Source organism: Magallana gigas, chromosome 3, assembly GCF_963853765.1.
Source record: "Magallana gigas chromosome 3, xbMagGiga1.1, whole genome shotgun sequence".
NCBI classification, from domain to species: Eukaryota; Metazoa; Mollusca; class Bivalvia; order Ostreida; family Ostreidae; genus Magallana; species Magallana gigas.
This window is the reverse complement of record NC_088855.1, coordinates 1,490,731-1,514,987: the sequence shown is the minus strand read 5'-3', so window position 1 is coordinate 1,514,987 and position 24,257 is coordinate 1,490,731. Positions and strand designations below refer to the sequence as shown.

At 33.8% G+C, this 24,257-nt stretch overlaps 1 protein-coding gene across 2 annotated transcripts in view; it reads left to right on the top strand.

Moving 5' to 3' along the window:
• Nucleotides 1-24,257, top strand: part of LOC105329386 (uncharacterized) — a 31,014-nt gene that overhangs the window by 2,110 nt on the left and 4,647 nt on the right. The window contains exons 1-6 of one of the 2 annotated variants that reach the window (XM_011430621.4): nucleotides 3,551-3,898; nucleotides 5,869-6,067; nucleotides 20,932-21,032; nucleotides 21,429-21,574; nucleotides 21,774-21,922; nucleotides 23,142-23,609. In XM_011430621.4, the coding sequence (XP_011428923.3) occupies nucleotides 5,980-6,067; nucleotides 20,932-21,032; nucleotides 21,429-21,574; nucleotides 21,774-21,922; nucleotides 23,142-23,609 (952 nt within the window). In that variant the 5' untranslated portion in view covers nucleotides 3,551-3,898; nucleotides 5,869-5,979. Of the gene's footprint in view, nucleotides 1-3,550; nucleotides 3,899-5,868; nucleotides 6,068-20,931; nucleotides 21,033-21,428; nucleotides 21,575-21,773; nucleotides 21,923-23,141; nucleotides 23,610-24,257 lie in introns of those variants that run through there. The other variant, XM_011430620.4, reaches the window with a different exon arrangement.

Here is a 24,257-nt window from a genome sequence, read left to right as displayed (position 1 = left end):
CCGGTTGTTACTAAATGCTGAATGATATTACTTTCCGTTCAGTAAATGTCATTTTCTTACTAGTATTTCATATGTTTTAACGGAATGAAACATGAAATGTTAAGTCTCTTCTTAAATAAGTCCACAAACCCGGCAAAACGTCAACCCTGGTTTGCCTATATATACTCATTTTACCAACTTGGAAATAAACAATCGTCAATAAATTCCAAAATACGCATTGTTGTGAAGCAATATTTGCAGTGAATACAAATATACCCATCTGTAACATATCTTGAAAATTTCACTGACATTGGTTTATTTTTATCGACGTAAATTGAAAAATCTCAAACTGCCCTGGCTTTTATTTTGCCCCAGCCCGGGTTTGCCTACCCATTTCACCAAGACTCTCATTTTTGTGCAAATACCATCGATTATACTTTCATCTTGGAAAAAAAAAAGTATCCATTTTCAGGTGCTCGTCATGATCTTCTACTTTTTTGACCTCCCCCTATACTATTATTTTGAAAATACATTTTATTTTAAGTGGGGGTGGGGGGTAGGTTAAAAATTAAGAAGACAAAAACATGAACAAGATTGTAGAGAGCACCTGTGACCCATCTTCCTATTTCTCTTGCACTATATTACATATCTATTTACATGTACATGAATTTGAAAACCTCCACAAACAACAGGTAGACTTAATAAAATGTAAACAACAGAGAAAAATATTTTTTTAGACCACAGAATGTTTTGTCAGTTCTTTGATATCACAATTTGGAGACGTAACAAGATATATCCTACAATCAGATTAAAAGGCCGCAAGCTTTCAAGTCTCGTTTTCTGTAATCTGAAAACAAGATGTAATGAAACATTTTCATGGTTTAATCTTAAACTATTTATCATTATAATATTTGTTTATTAAATAAAATGAAAATATCTATTAAAGAAGTTAATCCGAGTATCGCACTACGGATTTTACAATATCGGTTCGACTTTTACATAGCATTTTAGATATCCGGTATTGATTTTGCTCTACATCGCTGTTATAAACAATATGGCAAAAATAAGCAATTATACCATAACTAGTTGGATATTCAATTGTAAAATGATGTGGTATATCCCTAAATACACTATAAAATTTAGACCAATCCAATAATAAGGGGTTAGGGTACATGAAGTTATGTTTCTGTTCTATTCAAACTGAAGCCATATAGATACACCATAGCAACATACACCACAATCTAATCACCATGTCACACTGTAGAAAAGACTGCATGATGAAATCAATTTAGTGACGTAGTATATAACTTTAATTTCATCCCTAATTTCCTTATTTTCATATCAATTTTATTACATACTCCCAAAAAAGTGGTGGGGGGGGGCAACTCCATGATAATTCAATTTTTCTTATGTAAAGTTTAAAAAATTAGTTGTTGGGGCCCCCCCCCCCCCCCCCCCCATGCTACGTGTCTGCTTGGGACTGCCCGTGAATTATGCACTCGTTCATAGTGTATATCAACTTAACCAATGCAATGGTATTGGGTAACTACTACTTAGAATGGCAATGTATGTATTGTATGAGAAATAGAAATGATTAATGTTGAGATACTTGATGTTGTTAATGTAAATCAAAAAAAGAAATTTCTGATTAACCAGGATCTCAGGTATGCTTATATCTTCTCTCTTTTGATGCTCTCAGCCGCGATTTTTTGTTGTTTTTTTTCTTTTACTAAAATTGGTTAAAATTTAGAGACAGCTAGAAGCTATTTCATATTTAATTAATCATAAGCCTAAGCAGAAAACTGCAGCAAAATGTGAATTTTACAGAATTTTTCTTCAGGGTCAACGTGGTTTAGAGCTTATAGTGTGAAAAGTATTCCATAAACATATGATTTATTCTATCAAATCTTTTTTCTAAGATGTCATTCTATCGAATAAACACCATGAATATAGGTTTGGGTCCATAAACTTGTAAAAAATTTGGTTGGATTTTTTTAAATCTCTTACAATCAAAGGAATTGTCAGTGGAAATGTATATGGTTAGAACAATTCAGCAAGTATATACACCAGGTATTTCACTAAAAAGTATAACCTAATAAACTATTAACTTTCAATCAATGAATCATTTACATTGATCTGCAGAGATGTTCTTACCCAATAGTCAAAAGTAGCAGGTGGTACAAATAAGAATTGTTGGCCCACAACCATGTCGCACTATGGTATATATCAAATGTGTTTCCATTAATTTGCATTGAATATATTAATTTATGGAAGAAGTACAGTACCGTACCATTACCAGACCCAACCAAACAGACAGCAGATCCCAACCAAAGCCTGAGTCTGCTTTCTATGTCTGCTCTGGGTCTTCTTGGGGTCTGCTATGGTGAACCCAGAGCTGACCCCAAGCAGACCTCAGGCTGACCCAGATAACACATAGAAAGCAGACTCTGATTTTAGAATCAGACCCTTATATTGCTACTCAAAAATACCCAAATGTCTCTACATGTGTATTTGAAATATACAAGGAGGTAGGGGCTTACAGGTAAGAAAAAAGACGAGTCCGATTCACTCTTAAGTGCGTAAAGCAGATCCCAAGAGCTGACCCTGAGTAAACTCATAGCAGACCCTGAGCAGACCCAGAGCAGAAGCAAATTTTTAAAAAGCAGATCTTGACCAGACCCCAAGCAGACACAAAGCAGACCCCTTGTCAGGCTCTGGCATCTGCTGTGGTGTTAGGTTGTGTCTGGTCGGTACTGTACACTGATCAGACATCAAATCAATAGAGTGAGCAAAATCAGTCATATTAGGAGACTGTAAATATAGAGTTTCACCTGAAAGACAAGTAAATGGATCTCACACATTTATGCAAAAGAGTCTTTTGGATTCATATTATCCTTTTACAATGCCTCAAAAAATCACTCTAAAAATCGTACAGAATTAGGTAGCAGTAACCGATGTGAATCAGACTTCAAGGCTTACATTTACATCATTTATTTGCTTCCATCATCGGTAATGTAGATTTAAACTGATTTTTTTTTTTTTGTAGGCACCTTTCATTTACTAGATCTTGACCTTAATTGTTAAAGTCACATTATAACGCTCTTGAGAAACATCATTTTTTTTCAAAGGATAATATACCGTACATGTATTTCACCGCTGAAAATGTGAAGTCATGATCAATTCGAGTTTGCTTAGAGAGCAGTCAGATAAACTTTTCTTTCAGATTAGGAATCAACTGTGCATGCAGTCGATTACGTTCTATTTGCTTGCATGAATCAATTTTTTTTTTTTTATCTGCAAAACTGATAATTAAAACTCAGGCGGAACTAGAGCTTGGGTGATGTCCTGAGAGCCTGCCTGCTTGTGTGCAATGTTCATTAACTAAATTGTTGGGTTTCCTTTTCCATACTCTGTGGTATTCTTAAAGCATGCCAAAGATATCCTTTGCTCATTAAGCTTTTACGAGATTGTTCCTTCATCATACCTATCCTTAATGGTTGCCATATATTGATTTTCAGGGCTGATATTATCCAGCTTCATTATAAATTGGGAAAGCTTTGGATGCTCTTAAAATGATCACCTTACTCTGTCTTGGCAGTGATTTATTAACTTTCAACTTTCTTAAGGACAACAGAAGCGAAGAATATGAGATTGTGCTTTGGTATAATCCTTAGATGACATTCTTGATGTTTGTGAATTTGAATGTATTGTTTTATAACACTGGTGTGTTGTTTTTTCTGTGGAAATTTGCCTGTACATCAGGGGATTGCGTACTCTGAATAAGGCCTCAGACTTTGTGCATTCTGACATCTGCTGTCACGTAAACTTTGTGCAAAATCTGATTTGCTGTCAATGGGTTGTTGCTGTAGCTATGACATGGTAGCCAAGGATATCGAGGGGCGACAGATCCGAATCAATGGTAATCATCCGACTACGGTCCAAACTCAGAAATCTTTAACATTCTAATCGGGCATATTTCGGAAATACATGTATTTGTTATCTTTGGGGATTAGTAGCAGTATTTGTGATCTTTGGGATTTTACCACATCATTTTATTATACCTCATTATAATAATTCTAAATAATGCATTACAGTTTATTCCGTGATTGGTTCTAGACAATCACATGTCAGGGCAATAAAACTTCATATTAGTTTTCCCTGTCATCATCATATTTTTCATCATATCTCACCCCTTCGGAAGCCACATGAATTTTCATTCCATGCGTATGAAAAATCTTGAGGATGAGCATATGATGTAAGCAAATGAATAATTCTTAAATTTTTTCTGATTCATAATATTAACAATTATAATTCGGAAAACTAATAATATGAATTACTGAAAAATGAGAAACTATAACATAGTACTACAAAGAAACCGGTAAACATTCAGGATGTTTTTGCTTTACAAGATTTTTATTATGATTTAAACTTGATGTATTCTATATTCACCTGTCATTCATTGCATGAACATTCGGGTGATATGAAAACATATTCCCCTAGCAAAATCATATTGCCCCAAGGAAATATGATCTTCCCGGAGAAATAAATTTTCATATCTCCCTTACCATCATGCAATAAATGTACATGTATAATATTCCCAATATTTGGGATCTTTGGGGTTTTAACACATCATTATAATTCCAAAATTTAGAGATCTGTGGGGTTTTGGCATATTCCTGCTCTATTGTTAATCTTTGGCATTTTTTCTTTCTCACACTCCAGCAAAATTTTATATATACCGGCATATTATACCACCTCTGACTGGCATGAACATTCGTACCATGGTATGCTAATCACACAAGCGCCGCAAGTCCAATCGCATTGGCGCACGTTCAATCGTCCGATCACCTGATCACTCGCGCGATCCTATTGCATTATCTTACAACACTCACTTTCATTGTACAACAGTCACATATAGACGCAAGATATTTCGTAAGATTAAATGCATTTGCATCGCACAACGGTCGCTTTAGATCATGCCAATTTCGTATAAATGCTTTTTCCATATACGATTTTTTCGGCAACATTTACTGTTTTCAATCCAAATCTAAATTTTTCGGTTGCACGAATATCTTGTTGCTTCTCCTTGTGTCCCAATCATGAAGGGTTTAAAGCTACAAGACCACACTAGAAAAAATGGAAGACTTTATTCATAAAAGTTCCTTTCTCTGATAATATTGATACTGTTGCAATTGAGATTACCTGAAATCCAGACTTCTTGACCTTGATCATCAAATGACATGTCATATAGCATATTGATATGTCATTAGTAAGTAACTCATGCTTTGTGCAAGCGAAATTTTATATCTTTACCAGACTGCATTCTATGAATTAATTATATTTATGGTGGAAGCTTAGATTATGCATATATAAATTTAAATGTTGAATATGTCAATTTTCATACCTGTAGAAGCTCAAAGAGGATTAAAATACCATCCTCAGAGAGATCAATCTGTTATATTTGTTTTAACACATTTTTAACCTGTGTACATCTTCGCTAGCCAAGGGTTTTCGGTCCACTTTGCTCCCCATAAACCGAAAACCCTTGGCTAGCGAAGATGACCTGTGTATTGTATTACCACCTTGACACATCACTTGATTAATTTTATGTGAAGGAGGAATGAACGCACACAGAAGAGAATATGACAAGTAAAATAAATGAAATTTGACACAGGTGTAAAAAAGAAAAAAGAAATAAGGTATCATTTTTAATCATCTACAGATTGACACACATCATTTAAGCATCTGACAATAGAACCTATTCTATATCCCAATGGATCATGAACATTTCTGCAGAACCAAATGTTTAAGGCTCTCTATTTAATGATGGCGTTTTACTATGCTTGACCTAGACTGTTCACGGTTTTAAATTTTCGATGGATTTTTCAGTTATTGAACCCACCAGTGTCAGTGCAGGAATAGAACCAGCATCAGTCTCATTGTTCCGCGGTCCGGAAGGAACCGGAACCAACCACACACAACTTTACATCCCCAAACAATATGGCTACTCATCTGGATTCAAAGGTTAAATGTGACATCATGATCAGCTACAATAAAATGGACCTGGAGTTTACATGCAAATTGGCAGGTTGGTTGAATTCTTCGTTGCATAGATTACATTACGAAAATAAAATTATATAGACCTATATAATCTCAGACTGGTTAATAACAGTAGTGAATCCACACTATTGTTCTGTGTTTTTGGTATCAGAAACCCATATTTGTTACAAATATTATACAATAGATACATGTACAATATGATGAGGAGACTTTGTTATACGGAGGGAGAGAGTATATAGAGAACTTTATCAGAACAGGTACCTGTATGCCTGAGGACAGGTACCTGTAAGTACCTGCAAAAGTTACGGTACTCAGGTGAATAGTTCATAAGGTCAGTCACTAAATATTTATACTGATGACAGATATGATTTATAACCATCATATACTACTCCAACATGTCCAAAGGAGAAACCCATGAAACTAAACATGGCTAAGTGAAATATTTTGAAATCATATTATTTTAAACAACTTTTAAAAGAAAAAAAACCTGATGTTAATGATTGTAAATTCAAAACTGCACTAAAACATTTCAATGAATTGCAAAAAAAGAGAAAATGAATATTTGAAAAAAAAAACTGACAGTGATTGAAAGTGCAAATTTATATTAGGGATCGATTTATAAATAATGCATTGTACATGTACATCCATGAATGCTGTGCGTTCTTTATTTTAAAGCAGTATTGCTAAAATTAGTCTAACATGTTGAAATATGACACAACATAGACTTTTTCGATATGCAGTCTACTGATAAAATATGCAAAGCAGTTTTTTCCCACTGCCTGCATTGTTTATTTGAACCTCCTTAGATTAGCATTTTACTTAATTTGTTTTCATATCTAACTCTATGTGTCTCTCAATTAAGGTAACTATATACCTTAGAGTATATGTATGGAAGTAGAGAGGAGAGAGAAAGAGAGAAAGGGAAAGAGAAGTGGGTTTCTGATTATAGCACTTTAATGATGTTGAGTAAAAACATTGATTTTTAAATTGCACATTCATTACCTTACTTACGTCAGATTAAACCCCAACACAAGCAATACAAACTTACACACCATGAAAACACCTCTGATGAAATCTACTCACCCAAACACATTAATATGTAGATGTGATTAACATTTTCTCATTGCTGGTTGAAAGTAGTTTGTAGTTGGACCCCCACTACACAGGTTGGGAACAATTCCCCTATAGCGAGACAGCCTCGCTAAAGCGAGACCATCCCTCTTTACAGTAATAAAAACATTCCCTTACACAGCTATAGGACTACTCCATACAGGATTGAAAGAATTGGATTCTAACTCTAGTTTGACCTTTAATATGTGTAACAATTAGAACGAAAGATCAGTGTTTAAGCTACTCCTTTAAATCTTGGGGACAGTGTTATTGACTTCTAAACATCTACTAAATATATTTCTTAAAGGGGCATGGTCATGATTTTGGTCAAAAATTATTTTTCTAATTTTAATATTTACAATGCTTCAGTAAGGCATTTTTAATAGGCAACCGAAATTTGAGTGTCATTTGTTGAGCTATAAGCAAGTTGCAGACCTTGAAATTCTTTGTTTTGTGAACAAAGCATTTGTTTACATTTTGAACGATGAAATGAAAATTCAAGGTTTAGACCTAAAATGAATCGGTAAAATGTTAGGAACTGTTTATTTGTGCTTAAAATGAATGAAAAGATAGAAAAATAAGCTTGAAAAAGATTTTTTTACTGAATATTGAACCTATGTAAACAAAAACAGGACACGAGCCTTGTTTACATGACAAAGAATTGTGAGCCCTATATCTTGTTTATAACTCTATGGATGACTCTCAAATTTTATTTGATCATTAGAAATGCAATTCTAAACCATTGTAAATAATAAAAACAGAAAAATAGAATTTGACCAAAATTGTGACCATAGCCCTTTAATTATCGGTAAGTATAAATAAGTTTGTAAAAATGTACTGTAGAAAGCACTGATATAAATATGTGAAAGGTTTTATTATTCAAAATACCGGTATTTATCATTCACATGATTTGCTATAATAAATCAACTATGGTATAAGCCAGGGACAGTCCCTGGTATAAACATTTTGATATTTTAGTATAAGCAAGCTGATCAACTATAGGCAACTATAGGATAATTTGAATTCTGTTCACATCCTTTCCAACATCCTTTTATGTGCGTATATTCACCTCTCTTTATATCCTCTTCATTGTTTACTTTGACTTGTACATTACACCATTTCTGTGAACTTTTGACCATTTATATAACTTCATAATCCTCCTTGGAAGGAAATAAAGAATGAATGATTGAAGAAGTGGTTTAGCCCCACAACAAGAATGATTCCTTCAAATTGGCTATTAATTTCAGATAAAATTGATAATTAAAAGTAAAAGACATACAGTTATCATAAATATTAAATGATACTTTAAAAAAAATATTTTTAGCATTTAAATCGCTGTATTCGTGAAGTAAATTCAGTTTTACTTCATGTGAGTTCTATTTTTGGCTTAATTATTATTCTTATATTGAATTTTAAAATGAATTTTTTATATGTACTTTCTCATATTTCTTCGTTTTTTTTATTTTTCGTTAATTTATGTTATTAATGTTCCCATCTATACTACTATATTAAAATAATAGACTCTAATTTTTGGGCTTTAATACCGAGAAATTGGAAGAGTGCTGTCTGTTGTTTTATCATGTTTATAGACATGATATACTTAAAACATCATCGGTACTTGAAGATTACCAATTTGTTTTTATTTTTTCTCAATCAAACTTGGCTAAATAATAATCGACAAAAATTTCCTTTAAAAAAACCGGAAATCATCTGAATTTTTTGGATTTTACAATCTTGCGCATGCGCATCATATTCACGCTAAATTGTGGGAGGTTCTTTATTAGTTTATGTTTCCATGATATCACATTTGCATGGATAAACTCAGAAATGATAATACAATGCATGTAAATTTTCATTGGAAATTTGCAATATATTCTGTTCATCAAAGAACATATGTGAGATAACTCTAACTCAGTGCATTTAATATGAGAGTTCCGAAAGTCAACATGGTTTGAAATTAGAAGCGAGTAAAAAACGTTGGTGAAAAAGTACTGGATTCTTCAATAATAGAATTTAATTTTTAGAAGGTATTTACAGCCTCAAAATGGTTTGTTATGAATAATTTGACTGTTGTTTTCAATGCAGCTTCATTAATTTTCTGAATCGTTTCGGAGCGATTTTCAGCAAATTTTTGCTACATTACGGGTATATGGGAGGCATTTAAACAGTGGTGAAGGCCTGTCCCAAGACACAGTTTTATTATTTTTACTAAGTAGAGTGAAGTGAAATTAATAGCATTATTGTAGGCTTAAAGCTTGGTTATGTAAATGTCAACAATACGGTGTGTTAATGTAGCTCAACTTTAAGGCAAAATGGGAACACACCTTCACAAAGATGAGCTTTTTTCAGACATATAAAATTAAGTAAAAATCTCAATGTTTGAAAACAAATGACTATTTGCAGGAGTTTTAGTTTTTATCTGACGATTTTTTGCATGTTATGCTCTTTATCAAATTAATTTGTGTATTCAATGCATGATCTTGCCATTCATTATCTGTAGCATTGTCAGGTAATGGGGAACATCACAGGGTTGCTCAATTTTTCTTTCATGTCCACATTAGATTTTCTGTACCGGCCATACATTGTAAATTAATATAAACACCTGCACTTGTTAGTTTTATAAACACTTCTAAGTTTTGTTTTTTCAAAAATGATGACGAGCATGTAAAACTCTATCATTTATGGTTTATTGGTTTTTCCTAATTAAAAGAAGAGGAAATATTTCATGATTCTTTATGCTGGGAAAAATGTATCATATGTGGAAGCTGAAAAGTTGAAGAGATGTGATTTTAATTAGCACCTTACTGATTATAAATCAAACCTGAAATACACAGTGAGCTGTGAATAATACCAGTAAACTGTTGTTTCAACATATTTTGCAGCTCACAAAGTATTACGTCAGTTAATGTAAGCTGAGGCTGTAAGAACCAGTGATATCTGGACATGCATGCACCTCTCCCTGGTCTGTTTCTTTCTCCTAGGATATCACCTCCTGGACTGATCATCATATAGTCAGTCACCTATCATTGAGAAAAATTTGTTAGCTGTTTTAAATGACGTAGTAGCAAAGCTTAGTTCGTTCATAGTCCCTACGTACTGTGTCAGGTGCAAATTAGCCCCAAAATCATCTGAAACAATGACCTTAATAAGTTCACCATTGAATTTGTTTTTCCAGTTTTTAGGTCACCTGAGTGACTCAAGTGAACTAAAAACTGGAAAAACAAATTCAACTCAGGTGGCCTATTGCAATTGGTTTTCATCTGTCTCTGTGCCTTGTGCATCGTCCATCCTGCATTGCGTTTTGTGCATTAACAATTTTACATTTTAAATTTCTTCTTGAAAACTACAAAGCCAGTTGTAACCATTTTTTGGTGTAAAGCATCTCTATGGTAAGAGGAATCTAAATTGTGAAGTTTATGGCTTTTCCAACCCCAGGGCCCCATAGGCGGGGGCAAATATATAAAAAAAAAAATCTACTACCACATGTCTGGGGAAAAAACTTAATGCATGGTTATGATGTCCATGAAGCTCCCATACATATTTGTAAAAAAAATAAATGCATTGATTTCGTGTCAACAAAGTCTTCTACTTTAATTTTGAAATTCATTGCCCCTGGATGAGGGGTCTCAGACCTTAAGGCAGGGCCAATATGGCCATATGTTAAATTAACTATTAAATCTTCAAAAATATTCTTCTTTACCCCCCATATATATTTGAGAATTACTAAATGCATTGTAAGTTATGATGTCCATCAGAAGCTCTCTACCAAAATTGTAAAATTCATGGCTCCTGGGTCAGGGGTTCAGACCTTAGGGTATGGCCAATATGGCCATATTGTAAAATGACTATTAAATCTTCTTCTCTACTCCTATATATATTTGAGAAAAACTAAATGCATTGTTATGATGTCCCTGAAGCTCTCTACCAAAATTGTAAAATTCATGGCCCCTTGATCAGGGGTTCAGACCATATGGCCATATTGTAAAATGACTATTAAACCTTCAAAAATCTTCTTCTTTATTGATATCGGCGTAAAATCGTGAGTAGCTCATCTTGCAAATTTGAAAATCTCGTTTTTATTTTTTAGACAAGTGTAAACTTATAACATTATGATTTTAATTTGGCGTTCGCGATTTCATATTTTTGCCACTAGATTTTACACAGTTGAATTGCAGAATTAAGTTCTCGCAAAAAATAAGGAACCTACAGTATTGACCATGTATATTTACTAAGGAGGATAGGTGTGCGTCATCCATTAACAATTTTTAACTTCATCTGGAAAAGTACATGGTAAATTGTCACTTGGCAATATAACCAAGTGCAGCGAGAGGCAGGGAAAGCCCGCTTTGTGAAGCAAGGATTAAAGGTAACATGTATATATAAGAAAATCACTGAAAAATAGAAGATGAATCAGGGGTACTAAAGGCTGAAAAAATTTCTACCAGCTCATTAACGCCGCCATTATAAATTGGCCACCATTTTGTTCGAAAAAGTTTACTCATTCATTAAATGAGTAGCACTTTTCTTATAATGTTTATTGTTTATTAACTCTATGTCTTATCAAATTATAAGATGGAAAATAAAAACATTAACATCAAAGAACCGATCTTTAGATACTGAAAAAAGTATATATAGAAAATTTATCAACTTATAAAATGGATAAGCATTGAAAAAGGAAATAAAAAAATCTCGGAATCACATACTTTTCTATGGCTATTTAGGAAGATACAATTTTTACGTTTTTTACTTATAGCCTAATTTGAGTAGACATGTGGATCCCAGGGGATTATACTGTATGCATTTCAAATATTAAATTTTGTTCTACAAAAATCAAACCGCGCTTGGTCCAATGGTCACACGGTATACATATTAAATTTAAAAAAAATTTAATGTTCTATTTTAAGTTACGTACTAGAATAATCCTGTGCATTGTATACCTGTAGAAATAAGCTGTATGCATTTTGTGTGCATTATAAATGAAACTGTGAATATTATAAAAGGTTGACCATTTAAGGCCTGCAGGTCTCTTATTCTTAAAAGTTTATAATTTTTTTCCCCTGGAGCTAAGATATATTCACATTATATATTCAAATCCATAAGCTTAAAATACAAACATGAGACTCTCTGACACGTCAGTCTAATGGCTAAGGTACTCAGGTAACCATCAAGGCCTGTAGGTTCTTGTGTTTTGAAAATTAGAAAGAAAAAGAAAAAAAAAAACTAGATATACATGCATATATGTAATTAAGGTTTAAATTCTGTGAGTTCTATAGTCATGTTTAGTTCCTTGCAATATTATATTTGACTTCAAGATCATTTAAAAAATGAATATTAGAGTAGGTAAGGAGGAATGAGCATAAAAATACATTAAAAACATATGCTGGACCGGGAATCGAACCCGGGACCCCTGCAACTCTAGTCAGGAGCTCTACCACTGAGCTACCCAGGCCGATATCCACGGTCCATATAGCCCCAACTACTTCATTCCTCCCTCCTTATATAGTCTTCAACCCCAAAGACCTTACACAAGTTCACCTTGTCAGGACTTATATATATATTTATATTGCCTTCACATGGAAGGCCACAGTACCATCTGTAGTAGGTAGGGAGGAATGAGCACATAAATACATTGGAAACACATTGCTGGACCGAGAATCGAACCCGGGTTCGATGGTTGTAAAGAGAATCGATAGTAAAATTATTGACTAAAGTTCAAGGGTTCAGTTGTTTGGGTGGAACTCTTTTGATTTTAGAGTGAATAAGCATTAATTCATATATTTCATATACTTATAGAAAATATACCCTTTCCCGCCCTGTGCTATATAAACAGAAAATTCGCCTAGGGGTGTGATATAAACCCTAGGGGTGTGATATAAGATTCATATCACACCCCCCTCCGGCAATCTTCGGATGTTATACCACACCCTTTCCGTTAATCATCGGCTATTATGACGTAGAGTTTGATATGTGTCGTTCAACTCCGATCTCCAAGTATGACGTCAAATAGTACGTCGACGTTCACTTGGTATACAAACAGCTGGCGCAAAAATTCCAGGGAAGTTTATCAGAGATGGAATACATAGACACGGAACGATTTGTTAACAATAATCATTCATCACATGATGTTTTTTATTGTTTCTTTGATATTTTCTATAAGTATGCGATATAAAAATCATAACATAGCAATTTTTATAACGCATCCTATATTATATATCATAAGGGGTACATTACCGGTATATGAGGTGACTATTTAAACCCATGGGCCTTATTGATTTTTGATGGGTTATTTTTTAGGTCACCTCAGTTAACTCAGGTGACCGATTGCTATCCGTTTTTGTCCATCGTCGTCCATCGTGCGTTAACAATTTTACATTTTTAACTTCTTCTTAAAAACTACATGGCTAATTGTTACCATTTTTTTGGTGTTAGGCATCTCTATGGTTAGAGGAATCTAAATTGTGAAATTCGTGGCTCTATCACCCCCGGGGCACCACAAGTAGGGCCAAATATGCAAAAAAAACCAAATTTTCAAAAATCCTCTTCTCTAATCCTGCACATGTCTGGGGAAAAAACTGGTTGCATGGTTATGATGTCCATGAATCCCTCTACCAAAATTGTGAAATTCATGACCCCGGGTCAGGGGTTCAGGCTCAAGGGTGGGGCCAATATGGCCATATAGTTAAAATGTATTAAATCTTAGAAAATCTTCTTCTCTACTCCGATATATTTGTTAAAAACTAAATGCCTGTTTATGATGTCCATGTAGCCCTCTGAAAAAATTGTGAAATTCATGACCCCTGTGTCAGGGGTTCCGGCTCTAGCTACGGTGGGGTCAATATAGCCATATAGTAAAAATGTATAAAATCTTTAAAAAATCTTCTACTTTACTCCCAAATATGTGGGCAAAAAACTGAATACATGGTTATGATGTCCACTATAATTATACTCCTTTACCTAAATTGTGAAAGTCATGGCCCTGGGTTAGGGGTTCGGGACATGGGGGGCAATATAGTGTTAATACATATAATGTTTTAAAACCTTCTTCTCTTTTCTCACACATCTGTATGAAAACTGACTTTATTGTTATGTTTACCAGGAAGTCATCTACTAAAATTTTAAATTTCCCCTGGAGTATGGGTTTTGACTCTAGGACAGGGCCAAAGTAGATGTATAGGTGTTAATGCATATAATGTTTAAAAATTATCTTCTTTACACCCACACACCTGAAAGGAAAACTTAGTTCATAATTTTGTAGACCAGATCTTTAAGTTTTTCGCCAAAATTATAGGTTTCATAGTTCTTTTTGAAAGATTTCAGGCAGGGAGGTGGTGGTCATTACAAATAAATTTATAATTTTTCTACTCCAGAATAAAACTCAATTAAATGAATTTATGAGACTCCTCGACAAGTTTGTGTAGGGGTTATATGCTACTCAGGTGACCATTAAGGCCTATTTGGCCTCTTGTTTAAATTTAGCAACAAAATTTCATTGTTTTCATTTAATATGCATAGTTTCATTCATTTGGTATAAAAAAAAAAACCAGCTGGACATCAGATATGACACGTGTAAAAGTCACATTCAATAAAACATTGTGAGGCCTTCAGTATTCCAATAAGAGTAACTTTGCTAATTGTTGATTGTGTAAAAGCCACATGGTTTAACAGTTTGGTTCAACAACAACAACAAGATGTGTTTAAAAAAGACTAATGGCATTTGTATAACGTCAGTACAGTGACTAGGTGTGAAATGGTCAACAGGTGAGTAAGTATCAATACATGTATCTGTTGTGTTTTGTGATCGTGGCCAATCAAACTGATGAATTCTATGTACAGGTGTGACATGGTCAACAGGTGAGTCAGTATCAATACATGCTGTATTTGGTGATCATGTGGCCAATCAAACTGATGAATTCTATGTACAGGTGTTATAATGATGGTCATACAATAGAATTGTGGACCTATCCTGACTTTGGAATGTAACAAACAATAAAAAGAGCATGACAAATTCACAGATAGTTGGTCCATTAATTAATGATTGTTTTATTTTGTAAAACAAGTTATTGCATGCAATTTAAAGGGGCACCAAGGAGGCTGGGTGGTCAAATTAACCATCAGCTCTTCCTTATATTTTTACATATGTATTGATTTGTTTAGCTATAAATACCCTTTAATAAAGGAAATATCCATTTTTAGCTGTGAAATTTGAATATTTTACTATAGTTTATACAGAGCTCTTCTTCTGAAGGAGATTAATAAAGTCTAAAAAATCATGGCCACTACCGTTCAGCCCTCTTAAATGTTTTTCAAATTTTTAATGCTTACAATGCTAAAGTAAGGTATTTCCAATACAAAAAAATGGCACAAAGGACTATATATGGTTTGAGCCTTAAATGGCCCCATTAAATGAACATTGTCATTTTACTGTAATTCTTTGTTTTATTTGATTTGAACAAATATACATTTGAAGTTTTTTAGTAACTTTCATTTTGATTTCAGTGCCCACAATTTAAAAATATGACATCATAAAGTTTACCTTTTCCCGCCATTTTCACATTTTAACCATAAAACAGCTTGTTTTGAAGCAGTTTTTCTTTAAGAAAACATTGAGCGACTGCTTGAACAAACAAAATATTTTCACCAAAGATGTATCTTACCAGTACTTTTAAGTGACAAAAAGTTTGTTCTTGTTCAAAGAGTCACTCAAAGAGTCATATATCCAATCGAAAACAGATCAGAAAAATGTCAATTTTTGACTGTTTTTTATTGAATTATAAAAAAAGCGTCACTTCTGACGTCATATACTGCCACAATCTAATCAAACATCTAATTTTAATTAGATTGATACCGCCAGTGAGTGCATATTAAATCAAATAGATAGGTCAACTCTTTTATAAAATAACACAACAAATTAATGTATATACCTAAATCACTTTTAAAATAGTGAATTATGGGGGGGGGGGGCAAATTTGACTAATATCATATATAGTTCTTTTAAAGGTAAGGTATTTCCAATGCAAAAACATATGGCACAAATTTTTGGGTTTTTTTTACATAACAAAGAAAAGTGAGCTTATAACTTGACATCTTTACATGTAGTAAAATTCTGGCTTCCTGTCTATTGAAAATATCTTATTGAGTATTTATGCAAACTGTGGTTTAGACCATCTTCAAACTCTTTAAATGAATTATTTAGGAAATTACAATTGTTATCAAAACCTTTTGAAAATACCAGTAATTTGAATTTTGTTGAATTGTTGACAAATTGGTACTCCCATTATTAACCAAATCAATTTCAATTCAATTTCTTTATTGCAAAGACATACGTCTTATAGCACTTACATGTATAAATGTGAACAATACATGAATAAATAATAATAATAATGGACGGTCAGTCCTTACAAATCTATAGAATAATTTGTATTTGGAGAATGAAATAACACATATATTATATATATATTGATAGTAATAACAATTGAAATCAGCAAATGACACTTTATATAGTCAAACCATTCTGAGTGTGAGGGCTTTGTAAATGAATTTTCCTAAATTACACAATTCTTTAATATTGTTAACACTTAATAACTGTATTAATTTGTACATGGATGGTTTACACCAGTAATACTTTTTTATGAGCTTTGATCGTAATGCTAAGTACATTGGACATACAAGTATAAAATGATATTCGTCTTCATTATGTCTGTTATACAAGTTTTACAAAATCTTTTGTCTCTTGGTATATCTTTATGTCGACCTGTTTCAATAAGCAAATTATGTGAGGACAACCTCATTTTGGAAATACATTTTTTATACAACCTTGGTATTGATTTTTCTAAATAGTATTGTAAGCAAAAATTATCAACTAAGTGCTTGTAAATAAAACATTTTGTTTCTATTTGCATCTTGCCATGCAGCGTTTGAATAAAGTTGTCTTTAAGTCTTTTCTGAATAATTGGTAAACAAATACGACTGTTTAAATTATTTTGACCATTCCACATGTAGCCAAGTCCCAGATTATATAATTGGTCCTTAATAAATTTTGCCCAGCTTTGATAATTTTGCTTTTCGTTTTCACAAATACAATATGACCAGCCATAAGCAGCTCTTAATATACAATTTTCTGTCTGTAATAATTTAAACCAGAACTTAAACATTCGATATATACGAATAAGATATAAGGGTAGACGCCCAGTCTCGAAATATAACATAGTTGTATTAGTATTTTTCCGGACACCAAGCACAAAGCGTAAAAACTCAAGGTGGACCTTTTCAATATCTTGTCCCTTGTGGGAACCCCAAACTTCACATCCATAATTTAAAATGCTACACACATAGGTATCAAAAACAGAAAACAAAGTACAATGGTTTAAATAAAGCTGATTAATTGTTGATTTGAGAGCAAATATGGCTTTGCGACCTTGTGCCGCTAATTGTTTTTGAGTGGTAAAAAATTTACCGTTATAATTGAACATAACACCTAGATAAACAAAATGGTCCACAATTTCTAAATTTTCACCATTATAAAGCCATTTCTCGTTGGTGCGGTAATTCCCACCATTTCTAAAAATAACCACTTTAGTTTTAGATACATTTACATCAAGGTTCCATTCATTTGTATAGAACTGTAAAATATTCAACATGCTCTGTAGCTCATCAATTGATTCAGAAAACAATACCATATCATCAGCATACATAAGAAGATAAAGACTTAGCAATTGCAGGTCAGTGGGGGCAGTCCCTTTTCCTATAAATTCATTTTCAAGATCATTAACATATAATACAAACAACATGGGAGACAACACTTCTCCTTGTAAAAGACCAACATGATTTTCAAAGAAATTAGAAATATGACCAGAAGATTTAACACACGTTCTAATTCTGGAATACATTGAACGAATTACTTCAAGTAACTTTCCCTGTATACCATAATACTTTAATTTTCTGTACAATTTCTCCCTATTGATAGAGTCAAAGGCCTTCTTATAATCAACAAAACAACAATAAAACCGTTTTTTAGTTTGCAGCGCTTGTGAAACCAGGCAATGAAGTGCAAAAATTGCTTCTGTAGTACCTAACATAGGTTGAAAACCAAACTGTGCATCTGTGACAATACTATTGGAAGATGCCCATAATATAAGTCTACGGTTCAATATTGAGGTAAACAATTTACAAAAGCAGCTGATAAGACTTATGCCTCGGTAATTGTTGGGGTCATCTGGGTCACCCTTTTTAAAAACAGGAACAATAACTGCATCTGACCATTGTGTAGGAAAATAACCGGATGATAATATACGATTAAAAATACTATGTAAACATGGCATAAGTATACCCTTGAATTCTATAAAATATTCATTCAAAATATAATCAAGACCATGTGATTTGTCTCTTTTGAGATTGTCTATAGCATCTGATATTTCTTTTACAGTAATTTCAGTGTCTAATTCTTCAAACACGGTAGTTCCAGTGTCCACCGGGGGATCGTTATCTGTATCGGTAGTAAATGTAGATAAATCTTCAAAATGTTTTCGGAATAGGTCCAGTTCAATTGATGTATGTTTAGGTTTTCTTTTCCGGAAATGTTTGTAGAATATTTTTGGGTTGTCTTTACGGAGATGATCAAGAAGGTTGCCTTCTTTTCGTAAATACTGGCGTTTAAGTTTTGCTTCTGAACGTTTGTAATTCCTCTTAGCTTCGATTAAGTTCAAATGGTTAACTCTGCTTTTTGTATTATTAAAACGAGTGAGTGCTGATCGATATATCCTGTACTCTTTTCGGAGATCTTCATTAAACCAAGGTTTGTCAGGTGACTTCACACATGAATGAGGTCTCGCTCCACCTGAGTTTTGAACTGGGTTTGGATACCTTTTGTTTATTTCGAAAAAGGGTCGCATAAGGTCACTCAGGCGTGATGTAAACAAATCGACCGATTCGTCAATACTAGACTGGGAATCACACAGGGTATTCTGGAAACATGCCACAAGGTCATCAGAATTCTCTATTAAAGCTGACTGGGCTTGATGAATCATGTCCTGGTTCCAGACGAATTTCGAAGACAATTGGTTTTCACTTTCATTAAGCACAGTTGAATTGATAATAATTTCTATTTTAGACTTCAGTCTGACATGAAGAGGTGCATGGTCAGAGTACATAGTAAAATTTGCTACAATGAACTGATCAATTTTTGAAAATACATCAGGTGTAGTTATAACATAATCCACAACGCTCATGCCCCTTGGGCCAACAAATGTATAATCTTTATCCATACCCAAATTATGACGCCCATTTAAAATTCTTAAACCACTACTTTTACATAATGATAATAACTTGTTACCCAAATCATTGATGACCATGTCAGGATTAGTTCTACTTTGAAGACGTGTGTCTAAACCATAAAATAAAACTTCACTTAAATCTCTCAAAACATCATCATGTAGTATATCATACATTATAAAATCATTTGCATTTGCAGTTCTTGCATTAGTGTCACCAATCAACATCACTTTTCCAAAAGTCAAATATTTAACAATTTGGTTTTCTAGCTCACTAAATATATCACAATCATAAGCTTGGTAAAAAGTTGAACTGCTTGGTGGTATATACACACATGCTAAATACAAATCTTCAGAACTATCTAATAGACATTTATCAAGCTTAAGCCATATTATAGTGTCACACATATTTTCAAGAAAAGATACATAATGCTTAAGTTTTTCACGAATTAGAATAACACAACCACCTCCTTGTTTTGATTTTGAGCGCATTCTTGGAAAAACAAAGCTATGAAATCCTTCCACGTCAATTGAGAAATTATTTTCTATCCAACATTCTGTAAGGAGAACGATGTCATATGAGAGAATGTAACACTGGAATTTTTTATCACTGAATTTACTGGCAAAACCCCCGTTTATGTTCCAGCTGATTATCTTCACGAAATCATCCTCCGATTGCCCCTAAGCTTCACCTCTGCCGTTTCCAGCGTCCTCTGTAAGTATGTCCGCAGACTCGTCATCCTCGGGATCGTCTCTGCCAGCCTCTGTGTTAATGGTGTTTCCTGTCTCTCCCATGTATAGTTTGCCGTCAATGAATAGTTTGTCGTATTTCAATACAGCCCTTCTATTTTCCTCCAATGCTTTTCTCAATATAGGCATTAAAGCCTTTCGTTTCTCAACGATTTCTTTAGGAAATTGTTCTCGTATGTTGTACTGCTTGTTTTTGAGCTTGTATCCAGATGTCCTGACACTTTCCCTGACCCTGAAGTTCGAGAATTTCACAACAATAGGCCTTGTTTTGTTGTACTGGAATCGTCCAATCCTATGGGCACGCTCGATATTATCTTTAATGCCAACAATGTTCAGTTCAGTCATCAAGTTGATGACACTCTTCTATGGGATGGCCATGGATGGCCAGTTTAGTTAATTAAGGGTCCTCGACACCTTGTGACTTTCACTTTTTAGGACAATATAACATCAGAAAATGGTGATTTCAACTCGTTGTGAAACTGGTCCTGGCACCGATATTTGTTGTCTATCTCTGTAGCGCAATGGGTATTAGATTTAATCTATGAACCTGCAGGTCCGGAGTTCGAAAACAGCCGGAACTTTTGTTTTTATTAAACGCAATACATTTTTAAAAGTTGATTTTCCCCAAAAATTATTCAATTTTTTCTGTCATTTTCAAGTTGAATATTCTTGAATTCCATATCTTGAAGGAATATCAAAAAATTGACTTGTATTTTCCAGAGTGTGTGGAGGACCCTTAACTGTTATTTTCTATATGTATTTCCAGAGAAGTTCCGGGAGCAGGGCTGGATTGTCTGGTTTGCTGATCCCAAGATGGAACATCGTCTGATGCTCAACCAGAAAGGGGAGGCCATCCTGTCATGCAAAGTAAGCAGAATTACCCAAGATTTTAGAGATTTGTGTTTTCCTGTTTTGAGACCTTTAATAATAAATCTAATAATATACCTACATACAATTTTATATAAATTTATAATTACAGTATTTTACTCAATGATAGAAATCACAATAAGCATCACTGAAAAACTTATTTAAAAAAAATGATAATAACTGTACATCGTTAATTAAAAAAAAAGAAACGGACAATTCCAACCAGATTTTTCTTGTTATACAGACATGTGCCATGATTTAAAGTCATGCCGACATATTGTAGATTGTTCAGTTAGTGTAGTAATCAGTACAGTAGTACATGGTCCTTTTGATCAGGTATTAATTAATGGCTCTAATTTTTTAATTAATGGCTCTAATTTTGTTTCCTATCATCAGGTGTTTGTGACCGTAATCACAGACGTGTCGGCAAAAGACGTTCAGTGCCAGGACGAATTGGCGCTAGCGTACATTTCCAACTCTTCCATATTTCCCGTCAGTCTGAAGAAATACAGAGATATAAGTCCGTCGCTGGACGGTGGAATGTATGTCATTTCTTACAGTCAGATAGTAGGGAGACAGAGGCAATATGCACTTAGTTTATGTTCATTGATTATCTTGTGATTCCCCTAATGAACACCAACCAATTAAGTTGAAAGTTTTTTTTACAACATGACTGCATAGAACGTGATCAGTGTCATGTAAATGAAGTAATCTGAAATTGATTTTTATTTGCAATTTCAGGAAGCTGATGCTTGCGAAGATAAACTGGACATTTTTTTTCAAAGAGGAACTGTTTGTAGAGAATATGCCTGCCTTACTAGCTGCCATGGGAAAAGAAATAATGGAGAAAACAGAGGATAATACAAATATATCCGGGCCCCCAAATGACAGTAAGAATTAGTGTTTTATTATCCTATATGGAATGACAGTAAAATTTGATCTCGTGTAAACTTATCTAATATGGAATGACAATATTTCTGAGTCCCCAAATGACAATAAGAATTAGTCTTTTATTATCCTATCCAATATGAAATTACTTTAAAATTCTATCTTGTGTAAACTTATCTAAAAATGAATGCCAGTAAAAATTAGTATTTTATTATCCCATCCACTATGGAATGGCAGTAAAATTTGATCTCGTATAAACATATCTAATATGATGGAATGGCAGTAAAATTTGATCTCTTATAAGCATATCTAATATGATGGAATGGCAGTAAAATTTGATCTCGTATAAACATATCCAGTATGGAATGACAATATTTCCAGTCCTGGAGAACGTATAGCGTGTAAACCTAGACTTGGATTTTGACCTTGATTTTTGCATTAAAATTGATTCTGAATCAATAATAACTCTTATTCCCCAAATCTCTGAAATTTTTTGAAATTAAGGCTTGGCTTTTTCAATTAACTATGTATACTATGCAGAATGCTAGTATTATATTAAGGTGGTATAGGACATCTGTCAATATAAGTGTGGATTAAAGTACATTATGATTGAGGTACTTTCACCGGTTTAGAATTTTCAAATTTTACAATATTTAACCAAAAAATAGCTTTTAAAAATATTTGGATTGGTAAAAATTGTAAAAGCCCCAGCAGGATTCGAACTTACAGGTTCATTATAGTCAACCCTCTAATAACCCACTGAGCTATGCTGTTACGTGGCAAAATTGGGAAAGAAACAACTTATATAATTGTACTTCATGTTACTGTTTATTTAGATAAACAATATGTCACAAGATGGAAGTGTCCCATACCACCTTAATCTCATATTTACTTTTCAAAATCTTTTTCTCTTCAATTTTTTTTTTTCACATATCCTCAGTCATGTCATTTTTTTTTAATTTCCCGGCATCTTCATTATATCATAATTTGTGTGGGGAAAAGAAATAATTTCCCCTGATTAATTAGATACAGCTGTGTAAAGTGATTGATGTCATGAAAGCTTTAATTGTTTATATAATATTATAATACACTGTTGTGTTATTGGAGAACCTGTGACCAATTGGTTTATGTTGGTAAACTTTCTTAGAAATGTTGTGTTTTGTTCACGGTAGACTTAAAAAAGAGGTTTCTTTTTTTTAAAAGTGAATTTACTAATTATAGGTAATACAATCCTTTTTCATGGGATGAATATAAATGTCAATGACAACTGGAATGCAGACTCGGAAGATGAGAGTGAGGAGGAGACGTCTAGGCCCCAGTCAGGTCGGGCTCAGAAGTCCGAGGGCACCTCCCTCAGCTATGACTTCTGGGACAGGGTCTTCGCAGAGAAGAGCGAAGTGACCTGGGTGGACTTTAAGAAGAAGTTTGAGGTGGAGTACAAAGATAAGATAATTAAGACGTACACAGAAGAGGAGTTCAAGCTGTTTGTGAACCTGATCTACAAGGACATTTTTATGCTGAACAAGTCGATGAAGAGGACCTCATATGACCAGTTTTGTGAAGGGAACCCTAACGCTGACCCTCATCGCTTCTACCACCGCTTGGCCCAGTACGCCAAGGGATACCATGCCATGAGGGAGGTGTTCAATATGGATAGCACCCTTAGACTCATCACTATTCAGAAACTAGGTCAGTGACCGTTTCCCATGCTCGGGGGCCGTGATACTTAGATGAGCTCAATTTTGATCTCAGTCTCACTTTTCCACTATATATTCCTTATACGAGATCAGTGCTGAGTTTGTCTAGGTTTTACGGGGCTGGGATCATGAAATATCTTGGACTTAATTAAGTCAAAATTTCAGTCATTCACTAAACATTAATTATAGATTGACAAGAGAAATAAATAGATAACAACGAGATGCAGAAACAATGTTTGATATGAATGAAGAACTAAATTAAAATTTCAATCACTCGCAAAAAAATTATGAATCATTATCAGATTGATAAGAGAAATGTGTCAATAAAAGTGTGATAGGGGAGCAATCCTTTAATTTTTTTTATATGACGTACATGATAAAACTTTACTGCTGAGTACAAATTCTGCATTAAGTCTTGGACAGCTCCATGATCCCCAGGCCAGCTGTCTTATACTGACTTGATATCTGGCCCCGGGGCCATAAAACTTAGATGAGCTCACTTTTGATCTCGATCTCACTTTTCCATTATATGTTCCTTTTGTAAAAGTGAAACTTATATCAAAAGTAAGCTTGTCCAAGTTTTATGGCCCAGGGGCCAGATCTGGAACATCTCTCTGGAATCCGTAACATGTTGACTCTG